At 42.7% G+C, this 23,532-nt stretch overlaps 1 protein-coding gene across 2 annotated transcripts in view; it reads left to right on the top strand.

Moving 5' to 3' along the window:
- ly75 (lymphocyte antigen 75) overlaps positions 1-23,322 on the top strand; it is a 128,752-nt gene extending 105,430 nt beyond the window's left edge. The window contains exons 26-35 of one of the 2 annotated variants that reach the window (XM_033024132.1): positions 2,426-2,594; positions 3,975-4,142; positions 4,474-4,590; positions 5,391-5,588; positions 5,957-6,180; positions 7,466-7,640; positions 12,313-12,477; positions 17,268-17,390; positions 20,018-20,191; positions 20,937-23,322. In XM_033024132.1, the coding sequence (XP_032880023.1) occupies positions 2,426-2,594; positions 3,975-4,142; positions 4,474-4,590; positions 5,391-5,588; positions 5,957-6,180; positions 7,466-7,640; positions 12,313-12,477; positions 17,268-17,390; positions 20,018-20,191; positions 20,937-21,142 (1,719 nt within the window). In that variant the 3' untranslated portion in view covers positions 21,143-23,322. The remainder of the gene's footprint in view (positions 1-2,425; positions 2,595-3,974; positions 4,143-4,473; positions 4,591-5,390; positions 5,589-5,956; positions 6,181-7,465; positions 7,641-12,312; positions 12,478-17,267; positions 17,391-20,017; positions 20,192-20,936) is intronic. The other variant, XM_033024133.1, reaches the window with a different exon arrangement.
- Positions 23,323-23,532: the final 210 nt, after the last annotated feature.

Raw genomic sequence — 23,532 nt, 5'->3', positions numbered from 1 at the left:
GTAGGAGTAAACGGGTCCTTTTCACAATGGCAGGCAGTGACTAGTGGGGTACCGCAAGGCTCAGTGCTGGGACCCCAGCTATTTACAATATATATTAATGATCTGGATGAGGGAATTGAAGGCAATATCTCCAAGTTTGCGGATGACACTAAGCTGGGGGGCAGTGTTAGCTGTGAGGAGGATGCTAGGAGACTGCAAGGTGACTTGGATAGGCTGGGTGAGTGGGCAAATGTTTGGCAGATGCAGTATAATGTGGATAAATGTGAGGTTATCCATTTTGGTGGCAAAAACAGGAAAGCAGACTATTATCTAAATGGTGGCCGAATAGGAAAAGGGGAGATGCAGCGAGACCTGGGTGTCATGGTACACCAGTCATTGAAAGTGGGCATGCAGGCGCAGCAGGCAGTGAAGAAAGCGAATGGTATGTTAGCTTTCATAGCAAAAGGATTTGAGTATAGGAGCAGGGAGGTTCTACTGCAGTTGTACAGGGTCTTGGTGAGACCACACCTGGAGTATTGCGTACAGTTTTGGTCTCCAAATCTGAGGAAGGACATTATTGCCATAGAGGGAGTGCAGAGAAGGTTCACCAGACTGATTCCTGGGATGTCAGGACTGTCTTATGAAGAAAGACTGGATAGACTTGGTTTATAATCTCTAGAATTTAGGAGATTGAGAGGGGATCTTATAGAAACTTACAAAATTCTTAAGGGGTTGGACAGGCTAGATGCAGGAAGATTGCTCCCGATGTTGGGGAAGTCCAGGACAAGGGGTCACAGCTTAAGGATAAGGGGGAAATCCTTTAAAACCGAGATGAGAAGAACTTTTTTCACACAGAGAGTGGTGAATCTCTGGAACTCCCTGCCACAGAGGGTAGTCGAGGCCAGTTCATTGGCTATATTTAAGAGGGAGTTAGATGTGGCCCTTGTGGCTAAGGGGATCAGAGGGTATGGAGAGAAGGCAGGTACGGGATACTGAGTTGGATGATCAGCCATGATCATATTGAATGGCGGTGCAGGCTCGAAGGGCCGAATGGCCTACTCCTGCACCTAATTTCTATGTTTCTATAAGGAAGATTATAATCCTTTCAAAATGCCCGTCCTTATGAAGCACATTACCGCTTTACAGTTCAGTACAATAATAGCTGTTAGGATGCTTTACGATATCTCCTTGGCTCATATAGGCTGTACACAGGATGACTACTTGGCAGATTTCTTGGAAAGTTTGTAACAAGGCAGAAACTCTGGTGAATCCTCATGAATTTCATGACACAGCCAGAAATCACCATCAGAAGCACACTGTTTGGAACCATAAATCCAATGTTCACTTTCCCAACTCTCATCCTATTGACTACAGAAACCCCAATGAAGCCCATGGGGTACTGTTTGTGTTTAATTCACTCTCTGATAGTTAGGGAACCCTCGTGTCGAGAGTCTGAGGAAATGGGATGACGTAGGACTGGGTGAATGGGTGATCAGTCGGCATGGTCTTGATGGGCTGAAGGGCCTGTTTACATGTTTGTAAAATGAGTTTGTCAAAATGTCCAAATATTTGATATTTGCCTTTCATTTAGCACCAAGATTTATCCGAGATCTTTTTTTATTTTGCAACTTTGCTGTCGGATGTTATAGAAAACATAGAAAACATAGAAAAAAGGTGCAGGAGTAGGCCATTCGGCCCTTCGAGCCTGCACCGCCATTCAATATGATCATGGCTGATCATCCAACTCAGTATCCTGTACCTGCTTTCTCTTCATACCCCCTGATCCCTTTAGCCACAAGGGCCACATCTAACTCCCTCTTAAATATACAATACAATACCTTTTATTTGTCATTTGAACCTCACATGAGGTTCAAATGAAATTTGGTTTCTGCAGCCATACAAAAAAAGAACCAAGACACACACCAACACAATTCAATTCACATAAACATCCATCACAGTGAGTCCTCCTCACTGTGATGGAAGGCAAAACTTAAACATATCTCTCCCCTGCACTCCCCTCTCCCCCCCATGTCAGAGTCAAAGACAGAGTCAAAGCCCCCGGCGGGTGATGTTAAATGTCCCGCAGCCATTAAAGCCACGCCGGATGATGCAAGGCCACGCACCAGGTCTTGGTGTTGGAGCCCCAGCGGGCTCTTGGTGTTGGAGCCCCGGCGGGCGCTCACAAAGTCCCGCGGCCTCAACTACCTTCTGTGGCCGAGAATTCCAGAGATTCACCACTCATGGCCACATGTTCTTATATTACAGCAGTGGTCATACTTGCATCCAATTATTTGTTTGCATTTCTGGAATTGATGAAAACTCTGATTAAATGTGAATTCTATGCCGTGCGCTTTCTGTTGCTGCGGATGTAATTCGGTGAAACTGAGAATGTGCTTTGCTTATGTCAAATAACGTAAAATGTGGTGTGTTTTGGTTTCGATATCAGGATGGATTATACTTCCGCTGGTCTGATGGAAGGCATACAACATACAGCCATTGGAGCATGGATGACTCGGCCCCTACTGATAATTGTGTGTACATGGATGTGGATGGGTATTGGAAAACATTGGGCTGTGATTCAGTTTTGCCAGGTGCCCTTTGTCATGTTCAACAAAGTAAGTATCCCAACTGACTGCAAAAAGCATAGCAAGCATTTTCAGTGGGTATGGATGCCAATTTTTTGGGTCGGTTAGAAATTCAATATCTTGGGTATAGCACTATTCAGTGAATACCAACCAAGTTGTAATTGTCCCTAGTGCGTAGGGAGTGGATGAGAAAGAGAGATAACCTAGAACAAGTGTGAACAGGTGATCGATGGTCGGCATGGCCTCGGTGGGCCGAAGGGTCTGTTTCCAGGGATGATCCAGCGTCATCCAATGTTGCTGAGTTACTGCAACACTGTGTCTAGCCTGTTTCAATACTGTATTTCTAAACAAAACTAACAGTCTTAATATTTCTGATATTTGCCCCTCAACCAGCAACAGGATTTATCTCAACATTTGTCTCTTTTGCAAACTTGCTACTAGATATTCCCATGTTGCACCAATGACCACACTTTACAAATACTTAAGAGGAAAGTATTTTGACCTGCCTTGAGGACATGCAGCTCACTTGACACATTATTTCTTGGGGCTATCTCTCAGCAGCGGCCAAAGTAATAGGCCTTGAGCATCAATCAGGAAATGACCAAATATAGCCAGATGTGAACAAAAGTAACTAATTAAAATGCTTTAGGAAGGAAATGTGCAACGTGTGCAAATATTCTGAACCAGAGGATTAAAATATTGGAGAAATGAACAACTGCAGATGCTGGCTTATAGCAAAGATAGACACTGTGCTGGAGTAACTCGGCGGGTCAGGCAGGATCTCTGGAGAAAAAGGATAGGTGACATTTCGGGTCAAAACCCTTCACCCATCCTTTTTCTCCAGAGATGCTGCCTGATAGCTCTGGAACAGCTTCATTCCCAGATAGCTATAGCGGCTCTGAACCGGCCCTGCTGAGTGCCCCCCACCCCCCATGGACTGTCTCCCTCGGATGGTCACGTCGCACAGACACATCTGCACTTTAGTCTGTTTGAACTGTTTTACTGTTGTAATGTTATTTTTACAAACCATGCTTCTCGGGGTATCTAAATCTAAATTTTATTAGTTATTTAAGTATGACATCGGATGGAAGCTGCAAACCCAAATCTCGTTGCACTTATGTGCAATGACAATAAAATATATAATTATATTATTATTGATCTGCTGAGTTTCTCCAGCACTTTGTGTCTATCTTTGATTATAATAGTGTGATATGACAAGAGGCTGGTGATGGTGAAGGCCCAGCCACAGTGAGATCTGTTCGGACAAAGGTTTCAAAATCCTTCTTTAGAATTGGAGTATTGTTAATGGGATATCTTGTGTTAATTATATATCTTGTCCCTGCTTTCATAATCTGCCAATTATAAAACTAGTTCTTTGCATGTTTTAAAATACACATTTCAACATGACAGAAAAACAAGAACCAGAAGTGATCGATGTTGAAACTGTGAGATGTCCCCATAAGATTCAAGGAGCATTATGGATACCATTCAGAAATAATTGCTACACCTTTCTGACTCATCCTGAAAAGCCAAGTTTTTTTCAGGAGAGCTCTTTCCACGCCATGTGCAAGAATTTGGGTAAGAACTTTTCTGCAGAAAATCCTGTCAGAGATGACCACATCTATATGTTTGAGGAGATCTGGTGTGGTTTTAGAGGATGTGCTAAATTCTATTCATTCATTATTTGCATAGTTGCCTGGATATTTATTTTTTAACTAGTTATTTATTTAACCTGTACTTACCGTTTAAAAAAACCAAAAAAAAAAAACCTTTAACTTATCTAGATTATTTGATAGATCAGCCATGATTGAATGTCAGTAGACTTGATGGGCCGAATGGTTCCTAGAACAAATTTTTTGAAAGCAATTCAATCAGATAAAGTATAACTTTCATAATCTTTATCTGACAGATCCACACTCCAAGACGTTGACTATTAGGAGTGAAAAAGAAAATAACTTTATCATTGAACAACTTAATATTCAAAATTACCTCTACAAGTGGGTGTGGCTTAATGTTGTATATAATGGTAAGTAAAGTAAAATGTCTTTCTACTGTTACGTGGTCAAAATTTGTTTCTTACTGTTTTGTTTGGCTACAGATATTGTGTTCTTCCAGTCATCTTATTTACACAGCTTATGTGTTTCAACATATAATGAGGCAAATTTTAATAGTTTACTTCAATACATTCGCCAGCATTGCACTACAAGGCTGGAAACTATTCTGCACTTTATCAACCCCTTTGATCTACTTGTCTACTCTTTGGACGAGCAGTGGCTGGCTCGGTGGCCTCCCCCTGTAGGCTGCAGTCTACCGCGTTTTGTGTTCAGCATGGGGGATGAGCACAGGCAGATGATCTGCAGTCAACTGCTAAGTGACAGATTAATTCAAATTCAGCATATAAGTGTTGAAAGAAAGAATTTCTCCATCAAAATAAAATAGAGATTTTCTTTTCCTGAAAACCTTACAAAGCTTCTGATCATTTGGATTAATGAAACAGGCCAGGCAACATCTTTAAAAGACAAGGATAGGCGACATTTTGGATTGAGACCTTTCTTCCCAACATAAAAAACTACGTATCCATGTCCTCAGAGATGCTGCCTGACCTGCTGAGTTACTCCAGCACTTTGTGCCTTTTGGTAAACCCGCATCTGCAGTTCCTTGTGTCTTCCAGATAAGTAGATTTTTTTTCATACTGAATTAAAATACAAATGTTTTTTAAATGTCGAGTCTTCTATTATTATTATTATTATTATTATTATTATTATTATTATTATTATTATTATTATAATTGTGGATCCATGTTAACTAAGTTTCGTTTGGTTTTAGGAAAAAACATGATGTGGTACGACGGTTCTTATGTGCATTTTTCAAAATGGCGCTCTGAAAGACCAAACGTTCTCAACACGCATCAAAGCTTCCTTGCAGCCGTCCTTGATATGGATGGGTTTTGGTACCTGGCTACCCATCCGTTCCGCCAGACAAAGTTGATACTTCAAAGTGTCTTTGTTTGTAAAATTGAAAATGGTAAGTTTGTCACAGGGGCAGAATTAGACCTTTCGGCCCATCGAATGCCATTCAATCATGGCTAATCTATCTTTTCCCCTCATCCCTCTCAAGGTGGTTAGACCACCAACCTCTGGCAATTAAACAGCATTTAGAATCCTTTCTTGAATCTGAATGTTCAGTGACCTTAGTGTGAATATTCTGATGTAATTTTATTGTTTAAAAAGAGCTGGGAAAAAAACTATTTATTGTTTGCACATGCTATATGTTCATTGTGCAAGTTGTTTTAGTCTACTCATTTGAAATTGATTCAATTGAATGCTTAAATAACATATTGAAATTATAATTGAATAATATAAAGATTTTAATTTGGCATTTTTTTTCTTAAGACTCTGATCCAAGTAACTTTGAACCGCTTCCTGAAAAAGTGCAGTATGGAAACTACACTTACATGTTACTTCGGAAGAAGATCAATTGGTACGATGCAATGCAGCAATGCAAGAAGTCCCAACATCAACTCGTCAGTGTATATGACGAATCTCAGCATGTGTTCCTGAAAAGCTTGGTGAAGTCGGATGGTTTTCCTCTCTGGATTGGCTTATTCAGCCAAGATGTAAGTTTTCTAAAAAGGCACATTGCACATTGTGACCTGATCTGTAATACCCTAATACAGTAAACCCTAGCAATTACAGACCTCTGTATAATCGATTCTGGTTATAGCGGACCGAGGCTCCTGTTGCACCCCCACCATCCCACCCTGCCAACCACCTTTTTACTCTGCTACCCTCTGGGAGGCGATTCAGGTCTCTGCAGACTAAAAAATAGTTTCTACCCAGTGAACACTGGGAAGCAACTTCGAGGAATACCGCTAAATTCTTTTAAACTCTTTTAAAAATGTATTTATTATTTTACAATTAACTGTACATATGTGTATTGGTTGTCGTGTTGTATTTCTTTTAACGGAGGAGAAGCAAATGGAATTTTGTTGCTCAGTTTTGTGCAATGACAATAAACATAGTCAATCAATCAAGATCATAAGGGGAATAGATAGGGTAGATGTACACCCAGAGTAGGGGAATCAAGAACCAGGGGACATAGGTTTAAGGTGAGAGGGGAAATTTTTAATAGTAACCTGAGGGGCAACATTCTCCCTGTGACCACGTGGGTTTTCACCGGCTGTTCCGGTTTCCTCCCAAAGATGTACAGGTTTGTAGGTTAATTGGCTTCTGTAAATCACCCCTAATGTTTAGGATAGAATTAATGGGTAATCATTGGTCAGCATGAACTCGGTGGGCCGAAGTACCTGTTTCCACGTCATATGACTAAACTATAAGATATCTCAGAGTCAAGATCTATCTCTCTGAACAAATTCTGTGTTCTGTGTGCAGACAATTCTGACAGGATTAAAACAAAAGAAAGGCACTTCCTTATTAAATCGGAGGCAGCCTGCAGTTTAAAGTGTGAACAGCAGTGATTTAAAAAACTGAAGAAATCTAAATACAAATTTGACAACTCCTCAATATCTGCGTAAAAGATTTGAAAAGAAATTTAAAAAAAATTAATTTGTGTTTTTTGTATTTAGACTGTTGTAATGTAATCTGTTAGATCTGTATGAGAATTTATTTTTCACTGAAAAGCAGAAAGACTATTTCGAGTTGGTACAGTGGCACTTAAGTCAGTCTCGTTACATTAACAGTAATTTCCGTACAGTAAAATTCCAGGGAAAACAAATGAATTGCTAATCTTTGTCTTGTGGTAATGATTGATGGGAGAAATTAATGTGTTCCAATATTGAAGATGTGGCCTCTGTTTAATGCCACAGCTGAAAGTGCACTCTTATTAATAATTAGCTTGTTGCAATTATGCCTTTAATGGTAATTTTCATTTTCTTGCACCAGGGAGGATCAACATTTGAATGGTCAGATGGAAGCAATTCGGATTACAGACCTTGGGAGTATTCCCATCTTAATTCAAAGGGCAATTGTGTATACATGGACACGAAAGGCTTCTGGAACCGCACTAGTTGTAGCACCATGGGTGATGGAGCTATATGTTATGTTTCACAGAATGAAGGTGTGAATAATATGCTCTTTTCCATGGTTTTAAATGTGCAAACAAACTGAATTCTTGGGCGGGGAAAGTATAAGCGAGTTCGGTATTCCGACTGCGCATGCCCAGGTCATAGGTCACTAGCTATATAATAGTCTCGGCAACGGTGGTGCTGCATTGTGTGCAAGTTTGCACACTGGGGTCGGTCGGGCCCGGCTCTCCGTCGCTGCGGGTGCTCTTGAGTTGCTGCTGGGCCATCCCCTGCCCGGTGTCCCGTCCCTGTGGACCGGAGGTGTCCGTGGAGGCCCTGGGCTGGCGGGGCGGCCCCGTACTTGCACCCGCTGTCTCCAGCTTGGCTCTGCCTGTCCTGCCGGGTTGGCCGGCAGCGCTCCACCTCCACCCCCCTCCCCTCAGTCCGACACCGAGATCCTGCTGAAGATGGGCAGCCGCCGGCCCTGCTCGAAGACTGGCAACTCGGAGCCGCTGCTGCTGGAGTGGTTATGGTCGGAGAGAGAGTCTGCGGACGGGCTCCTGCCGGCCATGAGCAGGCCGAGCGCCCGCTGGTGCTGTTGGTGATGGTGGTGCTGGCGGCAGCAGCAACCTCCTCCCCCTCCCTTGCCCAGCCCCAAGCCCAGAGTCTGGGCCAGCTCCAACTCCAGGTCAGGGCTGAAGGCCGCCCGCAGCGCGGCCCAGTCTAGGGCCAGAGGAGGCGGAATTAGGCTGGCCTGTGGCGCAGGCGAGGCTGGGGCCCTCGTTCCTCGGGGTTGTGGATGAAGTGGTAGCGGGTACCGTAGGGGCATTAGCCTGTGGTGTGGAAGGTGCGACACGGCTCCATCTTGTACTTGGGGTGACGGCTGAGGGAGCGCAGCTCGGCCAGGCCGTGGGCGAACTGGCACTTGTCGCCGTAGCGGCCCATTGGGGAGCGGATTCCTCTAGAGTTGGAGCGGGGTTGGCCTGGAGTTGGCGCTGGCTGTGGGTCTGTGGGTTCTCCGTGCTGGCAGTGGGCCTGTGACAGGTGTCCCATTGGTCTGGATATCTCCGCCCGCCCCCGGGGCGGGGATATGGGACACTCGAGTGGGGGGGGAGAACCGGGAACGGTCCAGTGGTGGTTCGGCAGCACTTGCGGTGCTGGGGAGGCGTTTCGATCCGGTCCAGGGTCCGGTCCACTGAGAGCCGGTCCAGTCTCCTTCCCCACCTTTCTCCCCCCCCCCCCTCCCCCGGTCTACCACTGAAAAAAGATAAAAAATCAGACCCAAACTATACTCACTGAATCTACACCGCTTTGTTCGAATTTTATTTATAGCATTTGACCTTTGACAAATCCCATGATTCCTTGCATTTTTTGGAATACCGAACTAGCTTATCATCATCTCACTCTATTTTAAGTATGAACTAAAGCATTGTCTGTATAATTTATTATCGTCTACCCTACACCCAACAATGAACCATTGTGGTTTCCACCTTTCCTTCATCATCATTGATTTTACGCATATCTTTCATTCATTTATTCTATGTACCTTCTATATCTCTAATTTCCTTTCCCCCTGAATCTGCCTGAAGAAGGCTCTCGACCTGAAACGTCATCTATTCCTTTTCTTCAGAGATGCTGCCTGACCCGCTGAGTTACTCCAGATTTTAATCCATTTTCAATGTAAACCAGCATCTGCAGTTCCTTCCTACACATTGTTTCTAGGATACAATTGTCAAAATCGGAGCCAAAGTTCGATATTTCTTTCAGACTTCTCAAGACTGCTGGAAATACTGAGTGATTAAATGCTGCTGAATTTCTAATTTGCCCAAATTATTGGAAATTGTTCACATATTGAAATAGTTGTACCTTCACCGGAACGAGTGTCAATTGCAAGGTATATCTGATTGATATGGTCATTCCGTCACTCGTACCCTGACTGCACAACACAATGAAGACGCAAAATGCTGGAGTAAGTCTGCGGGTCAGGCAGCATCTCTGGAGAACCTGGCTGGTGACGTTTTGGATCGGGGCCCCTGCCAGAGAGAATCTGACCCGAAACATCAACTATCTATGTTCTCCAGGGTTGCTGCCTGACCCGCTGAGTCACCCCAGCACTTTGTCTTTCCTTGGTAAACCAGAATCTGCAGATCCTTATTTCTGCACAACACAGTAACCTGATTCTCTCTTCTCATCTTTCCTGCCAATGAGAAGTGCAAAAGCTTAAAACCATGTAGCACCCGACTAAGGAGCAGCTTCTGACCCGTTGTTATCAGATTACTGAATGGTCCTTCCATAAACCAGGGTGCAGTCCCGATCTTCTATTCTATCTCATTGAAGACTTTAGATTTTTGAGGCATATTCGTTCAAAAGCTTCATTTAAAAAAAAGAAAAAAATGATCACTACAAAACCTCCACCAAGTATTTTTCTTGAAAATGCTGCTTGTTTATAAAGCAACATCAACGTATTCATTGTCAATTGGAAACTTGAAACACTCTAATTTACTAATCGCAGAAAAATTGTTATTATCGTCATGTATTGAAATACAGTGAAAAAAACTTGTTTGCGGGCTACCCAAACAAGTTGTACTGTACATGAGGACGACCAAGCCAGACACTGGCACAACAGGTAGTGTGAAGAGACAAATACAAGAGTGCAGAATATTGCGTTACAGCCTTGCAGTATTTTATTTACTTTAGACTTTAGAAATACAGCGTGGAAACCGGCCATTCGGCCCACCAAATTGGCACCAACCAGTAGTTCCCATACACAAGCTCTATCCTAAACACTAGGGACAATTTACAAGTTTAGCAAAGCTAATTAACCTACAAACCTATACGCCTTTGGAGTGGGAGGAAACTGGAGCACCAGAGTAAAACCCACGAGGTCAAGTCAAGTTTATTTGTCACATACACATACGAGATGTGCAGTGAAATGAAAGTGGCAATGCTCGCGGACTTTTGTGCAAAACAACCAAACAACCAAACAAACTATAAACACAATCATAACACACATATTCTTTTTCATAATAAATAATGGAAGGAAAAACATTCAGTAGTGTTAGTCCCTGGTGAGAAAGGCGTTTACAGTCCGAATGGCCTCTGGGAAGAAACTCCTTCTCAACCTCTCCTTCTCAACGTTCTCACCGCATGGCAACGGAGGCGTTTGCCTGACCGTAGCAGCTGGAACAGTCCGTTGCAGGGGTGGAAGGGGTCTCTCATGATATTGTTGGCTCTGGAGTTTCACCTCCTGATGTATAGTTCCTGCAGGGGGGTGAGTGAAGTTCCCTTAGTGCGTTCGGCCGACCGCACTACTCTCTGCAGAGCCTTCTTGTCCTTGGCAGAGCAATTCCCAAACCAGATGCTAATGTTCCCGGACAAGATGCTTTCCACCGCCGCTGCGTAGAAGCACTGGAGGATCCTCGGAGACACTCTGAATTTCCTCAATTGCCTGAGGTGGTAAAGGCGCTGCCTTGCCTTACTCACGAGTGCTGAGGCGTGTGATGCCCATGTCATATCCCCGGAGATGTGGACTCCCAGATATTTAAAACAGTTCACCCTATCCACAGGATCCCCATTTATCCTCAATGGAGTGTACGTCCTCGGATGATGTGCCCTCCTAAAGTCCATGATCAGCTCCTTCGTTTTTTTGATGTTCAAGAGGAGGCTGTTATCCTGGCACCAGAGTGCTAGATCAGCCACCTCCTCCCGGTAGGCCTTCTCGTCGTTGTCTGAGATCAGGCCCACCACCACAGTGTCATCAGCAAACTTAATTATTGAGTTGGAGCTGAACCTAGCCACACAGTCATGTGTGTACAGGGAGTACAACAGGGGGCTGAGGACGCAACCCTGGGGCGATCCTGTGCTCAGGGTAAGGGACTTCGATGTATTTCCTCCCATCTTGACTACCTGGGGCCTGGCGGTGAGAAAGTCCAGGCACACAGGAAGGTGTTGAGCCCCAATTCCATTAGCTTCCCGGCCAGTCTGGTGGGGATTATCGTGTTGGAGGCTGAACTGTAGTCTATGAACAGCATCCTCACGTAGCCCCCCTCCTGGCTGTCCAGATGGGAGAGAGCGGTGTGCAAGACCTGGGAGACCGCATCGTCCGTGGATCTGTTCGGACGGTATGCGAACTGCAACGGGTCCATGTTCCGAGGGAGGAAGGCGCAGATGTGTTTCTTCACCAGCCTCTCAAAGCATTTCATGACTACCGAGGTAAGGGCCACCGGACGGTAGTCATTCAGACAGGCTGGGGAGGCATTTTTTGGTACCGGTACAATGATGGGTTTTTTGAAGCCGGCAGGGACCACGGACTTGTGTCTAAAGTCTAAAGTCACAGGGAGAACGTACATACTCTTTTCAGACAGCACCCATAGGCGGGATCGAACCCAGGTCTCGCGATGCAAGGCAACTCTACCACTGTGCCGCCCAATTATTCTGCCATGATTTTCCTTTCCTCTTTCACTCTTAGAAGTTCTGTGTCACTGAAAAGATCAAGGGAAATATATTTGCAAGATGTATCCAAATGGAGCGTTAAAGCTGCGCACTGCTGCCAAGCCACTTACAAATGCATGATACAAGGAAAATCTTTATAGGCTATGCTTAATATGTTAATCTAACTCAATACCAAAGTACAGTTAGAACTTGATTTATTCTAATCTACATTTAAATACCTTTTAAGGGACAGCTGATATGTATCCTTTAAAACTTGAAAATATCCTTTTGCAGAAAAATCTTCAACACAGCCAGAAAAAACCTCAATGTTCTGTCCTCAGAAAAATGGAAAATCACCGTGGATCAGATTCAAAGACAACTGCTATGCATTCGACATGGGTATATACAACTGGTCTGTATATACCATGGAAGAAACCAAATCAATTTGCCAGCATCTAGGTATGTTCCACTTTCATCTTTGATACAGGTAAAATAATACCTGGTGGTTCTGCAGTTATATTGGGTTACTCCTGTTTTCAAAAATAGTTTGTGCTTGATCTTGATTGTAATTATTGTTTGTGGAATCTTTCTCTTGCATGATATTATTGTTGGACCTAAGTAATCCTCTCGATAAAATCTTTAACCAGCAGGTTTATGGCATTAAATATGGTGTATCTTATCTGAATTTGTAACTCTACTGCATTTACATGTTGTTTCTCTGTTCTCTACCTGAGATAAATCTATTTTGAATTGGAAGATATAGCTTGGAAACTCTCTTTGGCCCACTGAGTCCACGCTGACCGTTGATTACTGAAGAATCAACTATTGTCTCCCTTCATAAGCTTAGATCTGTTTCAATAAAACGAGTGCACTTCAAATTCAGCAGATTGGTGGGTTATTTCATGTGGAGAGATTAAGGATGCTGGATTTATATTCTCGCGTTTATAAGAGTTTAATTTATAGATACAGCATGGAAACAGGCCCTTCAGCCCACTGAGTCCACATCATGCACCGGTTCACACTCGTTCTATGTCAGCCCACTTTCTCTTTAACTTCCAACACTAGGGACAATTTACAGAGGGCCAATTAACCTACAAACCTGCACGTCCTTAGGATGTGGGAAGAAACCAGAACACCCGGAGGAAACCCAAGCAGTCACAGAGAGAACGTGCGAACTCCACACGCAGACAGCACCTGAGGTCAGGATCGAACCTGGATCTCTGACACTTTGAGGCAGCAGCCCTACCCGCCGCACTACCCTAATTTTCAACGCTTTTGATCTTCAAAGTTCAGTTTGACCCAGTGGCCACAGCATTTGAAGGCAGAGCAAACTTTACCAAAATTCTTGCCGATTTCACTCCAGAATCTTCTATCTCCTGTTTTAAATTGATGTATCGTGATTCTTGGTACCTTGTCAGAGCACATTAATTTGCCTTGTCCAACTATTTAATATTTGAAACATTTTGAACACCTTTATCAGTCTTTTTTTGTAAGAATAAGTATACATGCAACATATCTCTTGAATTTCAGCCTTTCCCACCTTGGTGATGGTCCAGTGATTTTTGTATTACAAATCTTATGAGACCAATTTTTTTTTAATGCATTAACATTTCCAGTTTATTGTTTAGATTGAATTTTTACAAGGCTCTGTACAATTGAAAATGTTCATTGTTAATGTTAAATAACGTGCACAGCAGTATGGAAATGTCTATGCTAGAATCAGAGCGCCTGGAGAAAGCCTGAGTGGTCACAGGGAGAATGTGCAAACTCCACTCAGACAGCACCTGTGGTCGGGATTGAACCCGGGTCTCTGGTGCATGGGGCAGCAGGTCAACCAGCTGTGCCACTGTGCTGCCCTTAAGAATAAGAGGTACTCCTCGAAAGGAGGATAGTAAAAGCTTCTTTAGGTATGTGAAGAGGAAAAAATTAGTTAAGACCAAATTTGGAACCTTGAAGACTGAAAAAGGTGAATTTATTATGGGGAACAAGGAAATGGCAGACGTTGAACAGGTACTTTGGATCTGTCTTCATTCAGGAAGACCAACAATCTCCCAGATGTACTAGTGGCCAGAGGATCTAGGGTGACTGAGGAACTGAAGGAAATCCACATTAGGGAGGAAATGGTGTTGGGTAGACGGATGGGACTGAAGACTGATAAATCCCCAGGGCCTGATGGTCTGCATCCCAGGGTACTTAAGGAAGTGGCTCTAGAAATCGTGGACGCATTGGTGATCATTTTCCAATGTTCCATAGATTCAGGATCAGTTCCTGTGGATTGCTAATCTTATCCCACTGTTTAAGAAAGGCAGGAGAGAGAAAACAGGGAATAATAGACCAGTTAGCCTGACATCGGTGTTGGGGAAGATGCTAGAGTCAATTATAAAAGATGAAATAGCGGCACATTTGGATAGCACTAGCAGTTGTTTAGATAGCAGTTGTTTGGATAGCAGTAGCAGGATCGTTCCGAGTCAGCATGGATTTACGAAGGGGAAATCATGTTTGACTAATCTTCTGGAATTCTTTAAGGATGTAACTTGGAAAATGGACACGGGAGAGCCAGTGGATGTAGTGTACCTGGACTTTCAGTAAGCATTTGATAAGGTCCCACATAGGAGATTAGTGGGCAAAATTAGGGCACATGGTATTGGGGGTAGAGTGCTGACATGGATAGAAAATTGGTTGGCAGACAAGGAAACAAAGAGTAGAGATTAACGGGTCCCTTTCAGAATGGCAGGCAGTGACTAGTGGGGTACCGCAAGGCTCGGTGCTGGAACCACAGTTTTTACAATATACATTAATGATTTAGATGAAGGGATTAAAAGTAACATTAGCAAATTTGTAGATGACACGAAGCTGGGTGGCAGGGTGAACTGTGAGGAGGATCCTATGAGGATGCAGGGTGACTTGGACAGGTTGGGTGAGTGGCCAGATGCATGGCAGATGCAGTTTAATGAGGATAAATGTGAGGTTATCCACTTTGGTGGCAAAAACAGGAAGCCAGATTATTATCTGAATGGTGTCAAATTGGGAAAAGGGGAAGTACAGTGAGATCTGGGGGGTCCTTGTTCATCAGTCACTGAGAGTAAGCATAATGACCTACTGCTCACCGTTGACTCCGGCAACTGTGCAACCCTGCTCCTTCCTGACCTCAGCGCAGCATTTGACACTGTCGACCACACCATCCTAATTGACCGTCTCCGGTACGGGGTTGGTATTGATGGCACTGCCCTGAGCTGGTTCATCTCTTACCTCAAAGGTAAGAGTTTCTCGACTAACATAGGCAACTCTTTCTTCTCCCCACCTAATCTCTGCTGTGGGGTTCCACAAGGTTCCATCCTTGGCCCCATTCTCTTCTCCCTGTATATGCTCCCCTTAGGCCAAGTCATTGAAAGGCACGACATTTCCTCATGACGGGCACCCGAGAAAGGGACCACATCACCCCGATCCTGGCCTCTCTCCACTGGCTCCCTGTGCGGTTCTGTATACATTTCAAGACCCTCCTCTATGTCTACAATGCCCTCAATGGGCTTGCCCCCATCTACATTAAAAATCTTCTCACCCACCACTCCACCTCCAGGTCCCTCAGATCGGCCGACTTGGGGCTGCTGAATATCCCGTGGTCTAGGCATAAGCTTAGGGGCGACCGCGCCTTTGCGGTAGCAGCTCCCAGACTGTGGAACAGCATCCCCTTCCCATCAGAACTGCCCCCTCCATCGACTCCTTTGTCAAGACTAAAATCTTATCTATACTCCCAAGCCTTTCCTGACGTCCACTGAGCGAGGGCTATATGTATATAGTTTGTTTGTTTATACTATTCTTATAACAAATGTAAAGCACCTTGGCCAACGAGTTGTTTTTTTTAAATGTGCTATATAAATAAATGTGACTTGAATTGACTAAGCATGCAGGTACAGCAGGCAGTGAAGAAAGCTAATGGCATGTTGGCCTTCATAACAAGAGGAGTTGAGTATAGGAGCAAAGAGGTTCTTCTGCAGTTGTACAGGGCCCTAGTGAGACCACACCTGGAGTATTGTGTGCAGTTTTGGTCTCCAAATTTAGGGAAGGACATTCTTGCTATTGAGGGAGTGCAGTGTTAATTCCCGGGATGGCGGGACTGTCATATGTTGATAGAATGGAGCGGCTGGGCTTGTCTACTCTGGAATTTAGAAGGATGAGAGGATATCTTATTGAAATATATAAGATTATTAAGGGTTTGGACACACTAGAGGCAGGAAACGCGTTCCCAATGTTGGTAGAATCCAGAACCAAGGTCCACAGTTTAAGAATAAGGCGTAAGCCATTTAGAACAGAGATGAGGAAAAACTTTTTCACACAAGAGTTGTGAATCTGTGGAATTCTCTGCCTCTGAAGGCAGTGGAGACCAATTCTCTGGAGGCTTTCAAGAGAGAGAGATAGAGCTCTTAAAGATAGCGGAGTCAAGGGATATGGGGAGAAGGCAGGAACAGGTTACTGATTGTGGATGATCAGCCATGATCACAGTGAATGATGCTGGCTCGAAGGGCTGAATGGCCTACACCTGCTCCTATTGTCTATTGAAACACCCAATGTTGACACTGGGCTTGACGGAGTAGATGTGTCTGTGATATTTCACTGGGCTGGAGTGTCTGGAACCAGGGATTGTGTTCTCAAAATAAATGATTGGCCACACAGGATAGAGGTGAAAAGAATCATCAGTCAGAAAGTAGTGAATCTTTATCTCAAAAGCGCCACGCAGGCTGGTAGCTCCATGTTCATAGTGGAGATATTTTGATTGTTGGATATCGAAGGATAGGGGATTCTCACGGGAAAGCCAGCATCGTCAGAGACCCTCGCCACCCTGGCCACGCTCTCATTTCACTCTTGCCATGTGGAGGAAGGTATAGGAGTCTTAAAAACGGCAACATTCAGGTTCAGGAGCAGCTTCTCCCCGACACCCATCAGGCTATTATACGCTACAACCTCCAAATAGGCCCCAAACTATATAGTGAGAACTTTTTTTGTTGTTTGTTATGTTTACAGAGTACTACATTTACATGTCTATTTTGCTGCTGCAAATAAGAATTTTATTATTCCGTTTCGGGACATTTAACAAAGAGCACTCTTGACCATTGACTCTGTCTTGAGATAAGAGATTGAATCTAATTGAACAGCAGATTGAACCAAGGTTTGAATGACCTATTCCTTCTATTTTTTTTTTAATGTTACTGTGCGTTGTTAGTAACAAAATACAAAATTTTGTTTAAATCTAGATTCCTCGGCTACAATTTTGAGCATAAAAGATAGCGAAGAAAATGACTTTGTAACCAGGCAGATAAAAATGGACCAGGGAATTACTGGAGAGATCTGGCTGGGAATTCGTCAGAATATTAAAGGTAAGCAAAGATTTCTGAAATTAAAGGAATCGTGCTACACGATGAACCCTGCAAGTAATATATAGATAAAGATTATTTTTAAATATAATTCTGTTTCCGTAGAGTAGATATGAGAAACTGCAGATGCTGGTTTACAAAAAAAGGTCAAAGTGCAGGAATAACTCGGCGGGTCACATAGCATCTCTGGAGTACATGGGTCGGGATCTTTCTTCAGACACGACTAGAAATGAAACGCACATATCTATTTCCCCCAAAGATGCTGCCTGACCTACTAACTTACTCCAGCACTTTGTCCTTTTGTGTATTAACCAGCACCTGCAGTTCTTTGTTTCTACATGGTATCCGAGCCTGGGTCTTGGAGTAAAGATCTCGAATCACAATCTTTAAATTTGCAGCGTGTTATCAGCTGAGTAATCCTGACAGACACAAAATGCTAGAGTAATTCAGCAGGACAAGCAGCATCCTTGGAGAGAAGGAATGAGTGACGTTGCAGGTCGACACCCTTCCTCAGTGATTCTGACACTTGAGTAAGACAATGAAAGAACAAAATAAACATTGCTTTCACAATAAATAATGACAGTCCTGGAGTAACTCAGCAGGTCAGGCAGCATCTCTGGAGAACACAGATAGGTAATGTTTTTGGGCTGAACCCATCAGAATGATTGGGGTGGGGGAGGGGGAGAGGGTGGGGGAGAAAGTTGGAAGAGAGATGAGGAAAGAACAAAGCTCGGAAAGAATTATTGGTCTGAATAAAAGTCCTAACTCAAAATGTCACCTCTCCATGTTCTCCAGACATGCTGCCTGACCCGCTGAGGTACTCCGGCACTTTGTCTTATATTGTAAAGCAGCATTTGCAGTTCCTTGTATTGTTTTCACAGTCTGTACAGACATTCCAGTAGGTGCCAGCAAATAGCCGGCACTAAGAGAAAATACACTATTTCCTTACTCTTCAGAGCACAAAAGTTCTAAAACCAATTGGTGAACACAAGCTGCTGTCATATATTATGCTGAATAGAGGCATGCGGCATGCAACCTGAAACCTATATTGAAGACAGCTGAACAATTTTTCACTTCAAAAAAGTTTATTTTATTTCATTTGTGGGTGGCACAGTGGCATAGTGGTAGAGTTGCTGCCTTACTGCACCAGAGACCAGGGTTCGATCCTGACCTAGGGTGCTGTCAGTACGGAGTTTATACGTTCTCCCCATGATCTTGTGTGTTTTCTGTGGGTGCTCCAGTTTCCTACCACATTCCAAAGATGTGCAGGTTTGTAACTTAGTGTGCAGGGGATTGTTGGTCGGCGTGGACTCAGTGGGCCGAAGGGCCTGTTTTTACACTGCAATCCCTAAAGTACATTAAAATTGCCCATCAAGATGCTTGCCAGTGAGTGCCATATTGAAGATGTTTATGATACGTTATTTTTCCACGTGGTTTCATGTGACAGTCTCCATTGTTGTTTCACTTTATCTATATTTCATAGGAAATAAAACTGGGAAGGGCAGTTCTGTTTGGATTATAGACTTTAGAGATACAGTGCGGAAGAGGGCCCTTGGACCCAGCGATCACCCCGTACACTAGCACTATCCTACACACTAGGGCTAATTTACAATTCTACCGAAGCCAATTAAGCTACAAACTCGACATCTTTGGAGCGTGGAAGGAAACTGGAGCACCCAGAGAAAACCCATGCAGTCACAGGGAAAACGTGCAAACTCCATGCAGACAGCGCCTGTAGTCAGGATTGAACCCGGTCTCTGGTGCTGTAAGGCTGCAACTATACCGCTGTGCAACCCCAACTTCTGTTGTGGACTTTAAGGGGAGTTAGTGAATATATGACAGAACAATTTGCAAGGCAGCAGAGAAAGAGCTAGTGGCTGGAACTAACGAAAATGCTGAAGAACTTGCATGAATATGAAGGGCCAAATGGTTCACTTCTGTGCTGAACCGTTCTGTGATTCTATGAAGCTCTCAATAGATTTTCTCTTCGGTTCTTATGCCCATAAATGAAGGAGGCGGCAGGGAATGGGAGATACGGCCTGGCCAATATGGGTATTGAATTCTCCACCATCTAAATGATCTACGAGGTGGTGCTCCCCCAAAAATCAGCGAATATCAACAAAGACCCTCCCCACCCTGGCCAAGGCCCTCGCCTCGATACTCTCCATATAGTGACCTCCACTTCAAGAAGAATGTCTTATCAGCAACCATGAAGCTGGGAGATTTAGATGGATCAAATGTCGGCAAATGGGACTCTTAGATGGGGCATCTTAGTCAGCATGGACAATTTGAAGGGCCATTTCTGTGCTGTTTGACTCCATCAGGCTCTTGAACCGCACAACATTAACCACAACCCTAAATTAGCAACAATGGCCTACTATGGACTTTGTTTTTAGTTGCAGCACGTTATTGGTTTTGCACTATTATGGGCTAGTTAACTAATATTACTGATAATTAATTTATTATATTACTAATGTAGGGGGAGGGGGAGAATCACTGAGAATCACTGTCTTTTTTGTAAACCAGCGTCTGCAATTCCTTGTTTCTTCAATCAGTAATAGTCTCATAACCGGGGAAACTGATATGGATCAATTACAGTAATGTCTAATTAACTTTGTGCTTCCATGCAGATAAATCCTTACGGTGGCTGGATGGTTCAATCATTTCTTACGCCAACTGGATGAATACAAATCTCTCAAATTCAACTCAAGGGACGTGTGCTGTTATATCATCAAGAAACGGGTTGTGGATTCTAACTAACTGTTCGCAGAGGCATAGCAGACTCGTGTGTAAAGCTCCAATACGTAAGTTTATGATGTGATTCTCCAACTTTTTTTTAAACATCTTTGCCTGATGCGTTAAACTGAATCATGGTGACCATGAACTTCAGTGGTTGCCAAGAGAGACTGATGGGAAAGTATATACGCGTATACAGCATGGTGCGATATTGGTGGAAAATACCAGTTGACGATTGACCCAACTTACTTGTGATTTGATTATCATAGTTTGTGGACTTAGATTGGACGAACATTTAATTTGTATGCTGAAAATTTAGATTCGCAATATAGCAAAGATGTGCACAAATCCTTTTTTCTTGAGAAAGACACAATGCTGGAGTCACCCAGCGGGTCAGGAAACATCTCTGGAGAACATGGATAAGTGACGTTTCTGGCCAGGACTCTTCTCCAGAGATGCTGCCCGACCTGAGTTTATTCCACTTTTGCATTCACTCCCTATGTACTTGAGATAATTTACAGAGGGCCAATTCACCAACAAACCCGCACACACGTCTTTGGGATGTAGGAGGGAGCTGGGGGAAACCCATGCAGTCACAGGGAGGACGTGCAAACTCCACACAGGCAGGTCTGGCGCTGTAAGGCAGCAGCTCCACTAGTTGTGCCACTGTGCATAAATTATTCGATTATGGAATTCATACCATTTTGGTCAGAATTGTACTTGTAAAATTGTTAATGCTCATTGTTCATTAATGTTTGTTTAACTTTTTAATGTGGCATTTTATTAACATTTTTATATTGTGTTGCCTTGCAGAATCCAACCACAGAGTTGCAGCGTTGGTGATAACAGTGATTTTTATCCTGGTACTAATCTGCGGGATTGTGTGGTTTTTATATAAGAAGAATAAATGGCGATGGGCTAATCCTTTTGGGACTGTACACTATGAACGTAGTTACAATAATCCCTCCGACACTGACAGTACAGTTATGATAACAGAACTTAAAGAATTCCACGATTGAAATCTCTTGCGGTTGTGTTATCAGACTATTGAGAAATTTCAAAATATGGGCCAGATCTTGATGCCTTGCATCCCATCCCCTCCCCCCACCTGCTCTAACACCCATGCTAAACTGGTTTAATTGCAGAGGGGTGTTGTAATGGGATGAAGCAGCCTGGATTCCAGCCATGCGGCAGCTTCTCTAGTGACTGAAGAAAGCCTTTCTTTAAAACACCCCTTTCACCCTCTAACAGCTGGTCGAAGCCCCACCCCTAGCTTTGTCAGCGGCAGAAATCGTGTCATTCAAAAAAGTTTATCTTTTGACTATCTCAAAGATCCAGAAACACTTAGACTATTAAAATGAAGTAAAAGGCCACAGTGCTGTGGTAACTCAGCAGGCCAGCCTCATCTCTGGCGAACATGGATAGGTGACGTTTCAGGTCGAGACCCTCTTCTGATTAGCCTCAAGAAGGGTCCCGACACGATACGTCACCTATCCATGTATTCCAGGGATGCTGCCTGGCCTGCTGAGTTACTCCAGCACTTTGTGCCCTTTTGTGTAGACCAGCATCTGCAGTTCCATGTTTCTAAACTGAAATAACCCATTTAATTTGACTAATAACAATAATTGAATTTATTGAAAATAAACTTAACTATAAATACTTGTGTAATTAAACAACATTAAATTGAAGAAAAATGATTTGAAAGAAAGCTTGCTTCCGAATCCAAATCTCCATAATCCCCGTTGAAATCCGATTCTGCGGCAGGTCTAACCAGGCTAAGGATCTGTTGGGGAAAGTTTGATGGAGCTTATCAGATTTGCGATTGAAAACCATGAAAATAACCCTGAAGTTGATACAGTTTCCACGCTGCATGTTCCGTTCAAAATTGCCACAAAATCTGCCCCATTGACGTTGTCCTTTGTTGTTGATTGCTGAATAATCTTGCTGATGTGTAAATATTTCCTGATTTGCACTACTTATATTTTCTGACACATGCTGCTACGCGTTACTACTGTAGTAGGTTGCAGAAATTGTGTTCTGTTAAGTATTTGCTTTGAAAAGTTATTTTTATACTGTATTATGTAAACATTCCAGTGTTTCACAGAATCATAATATATGCAGATGCAGAACGGAATTCCAAAAAAAACTGGTGTAATTTTTTTTGCCAATCTTGTGTTACAATGTAATGCAGTTGCTTTTATAGCTGGTGCTTATCGATATCTTTGTACATTTCTTTAAGCCATTAATAATGAGAAATTTAACGTGTTTTTTTTAAAAGTGTTAAGTCCGTAACACAGTTCTGGGTTTTAGATAATGTGCATAAAATGGGGAAAGTTGCTTTTGTCAAAGAAATCATCCTAATTCCTTTGTCAGTGCCTTGTGATATTCTCCTCTAAGCTAAGCCTCAAATTGAGGTTTGGTGCCGTGAAATAATCATCTATTCCAAATAATAATAGATTAATAGACCATTATAATGCTCACATTATATTCTGATTTTCTTTTCAAGGGTATCTGGGTTTATTACTATAAAATACTCCTTTTCAAATAGTATATACAATAAAGAAATTACTGTTTACAATGAGGCCACTTGTTCTGATTTGGAAAATTGCAGTCTTTAAACTATATGGATGTTCTAAGCATCGTTTTTGAGGTTCTGCTATGCTATTTATGCATATTTATGGAGCTGCAACTATTAAAAACTTAGGCGTAGAGAATAATTACTGTAATTATTTTTAATTGGGGGATTTGACAGCAGCAGCTATAATTGAAGAACATTGGTCTACCTACAATTATACTACTGTCAATTTAGTGAATGCCATAATGCTGGGATTTTTTTGAATAAGTGTATATTTACAAAGTCTAACGACCAAAAATTCAGAGCTTTACTTGGCCATATGTGAATAACATGAACTTGAATTTGTTTTAAATTGTGGCAAAAAAATTCTATAATTGTTCTGTGGAAATTAAACTTATAACACAGTATTTGTATGGGCATATTAATATTACTTTGAAATTTCATGTATTTTTGTAATAAAATTAATTTTGTTGCAAAAGCTCAAATTCTCAACTGCAATATATACAGGATTTCCAAGAGTGAGAGAAATGTTTGATTCACTTCACCTGTTCATTCATCTTCCACAAATTAAAGTGTAAATTGATTTTAAAAATATTAAAGTATTATCTCATGTGTAAAACAAAATGGAGTCTGCTTTTTAAATTGAATTATGATGGTTTTGTGCAATTAATTCTACAAATTCTGTACATATATTTGTATCCTTTCATAGCTATGCAGTTATTTTTCCAGTTTGCACTTTTGCATACCGCTGACATTGAGAACCTCCTGATAAAAGGGTCAGAATCTTTTCCCAGGTGGAACTGGCAACACCAGAGGGCATAACTTTAACATGAG

The sequence above is a fragment of the Amblyraja radiata genome, chromosome 7, assembly GCF_010909765.2.
Source record: "Amblyraja radiata isolate CabotCenter1 chromosome 7, sAmbRad1.1.pri, whole genome shotgun sequence".
In the NCBI taxonomy this organism is placed as follows: Eukaryota; Metazoa; Chordata; class Chondrichthyes; order Rajiformes; family Rajidae; genus Amblyraja; species Amblyraja radiata.
Note: the sequence above shows the minus strand (reverse complement) of the source record. Positions and strands in the feature narration are given on the sequence as shown.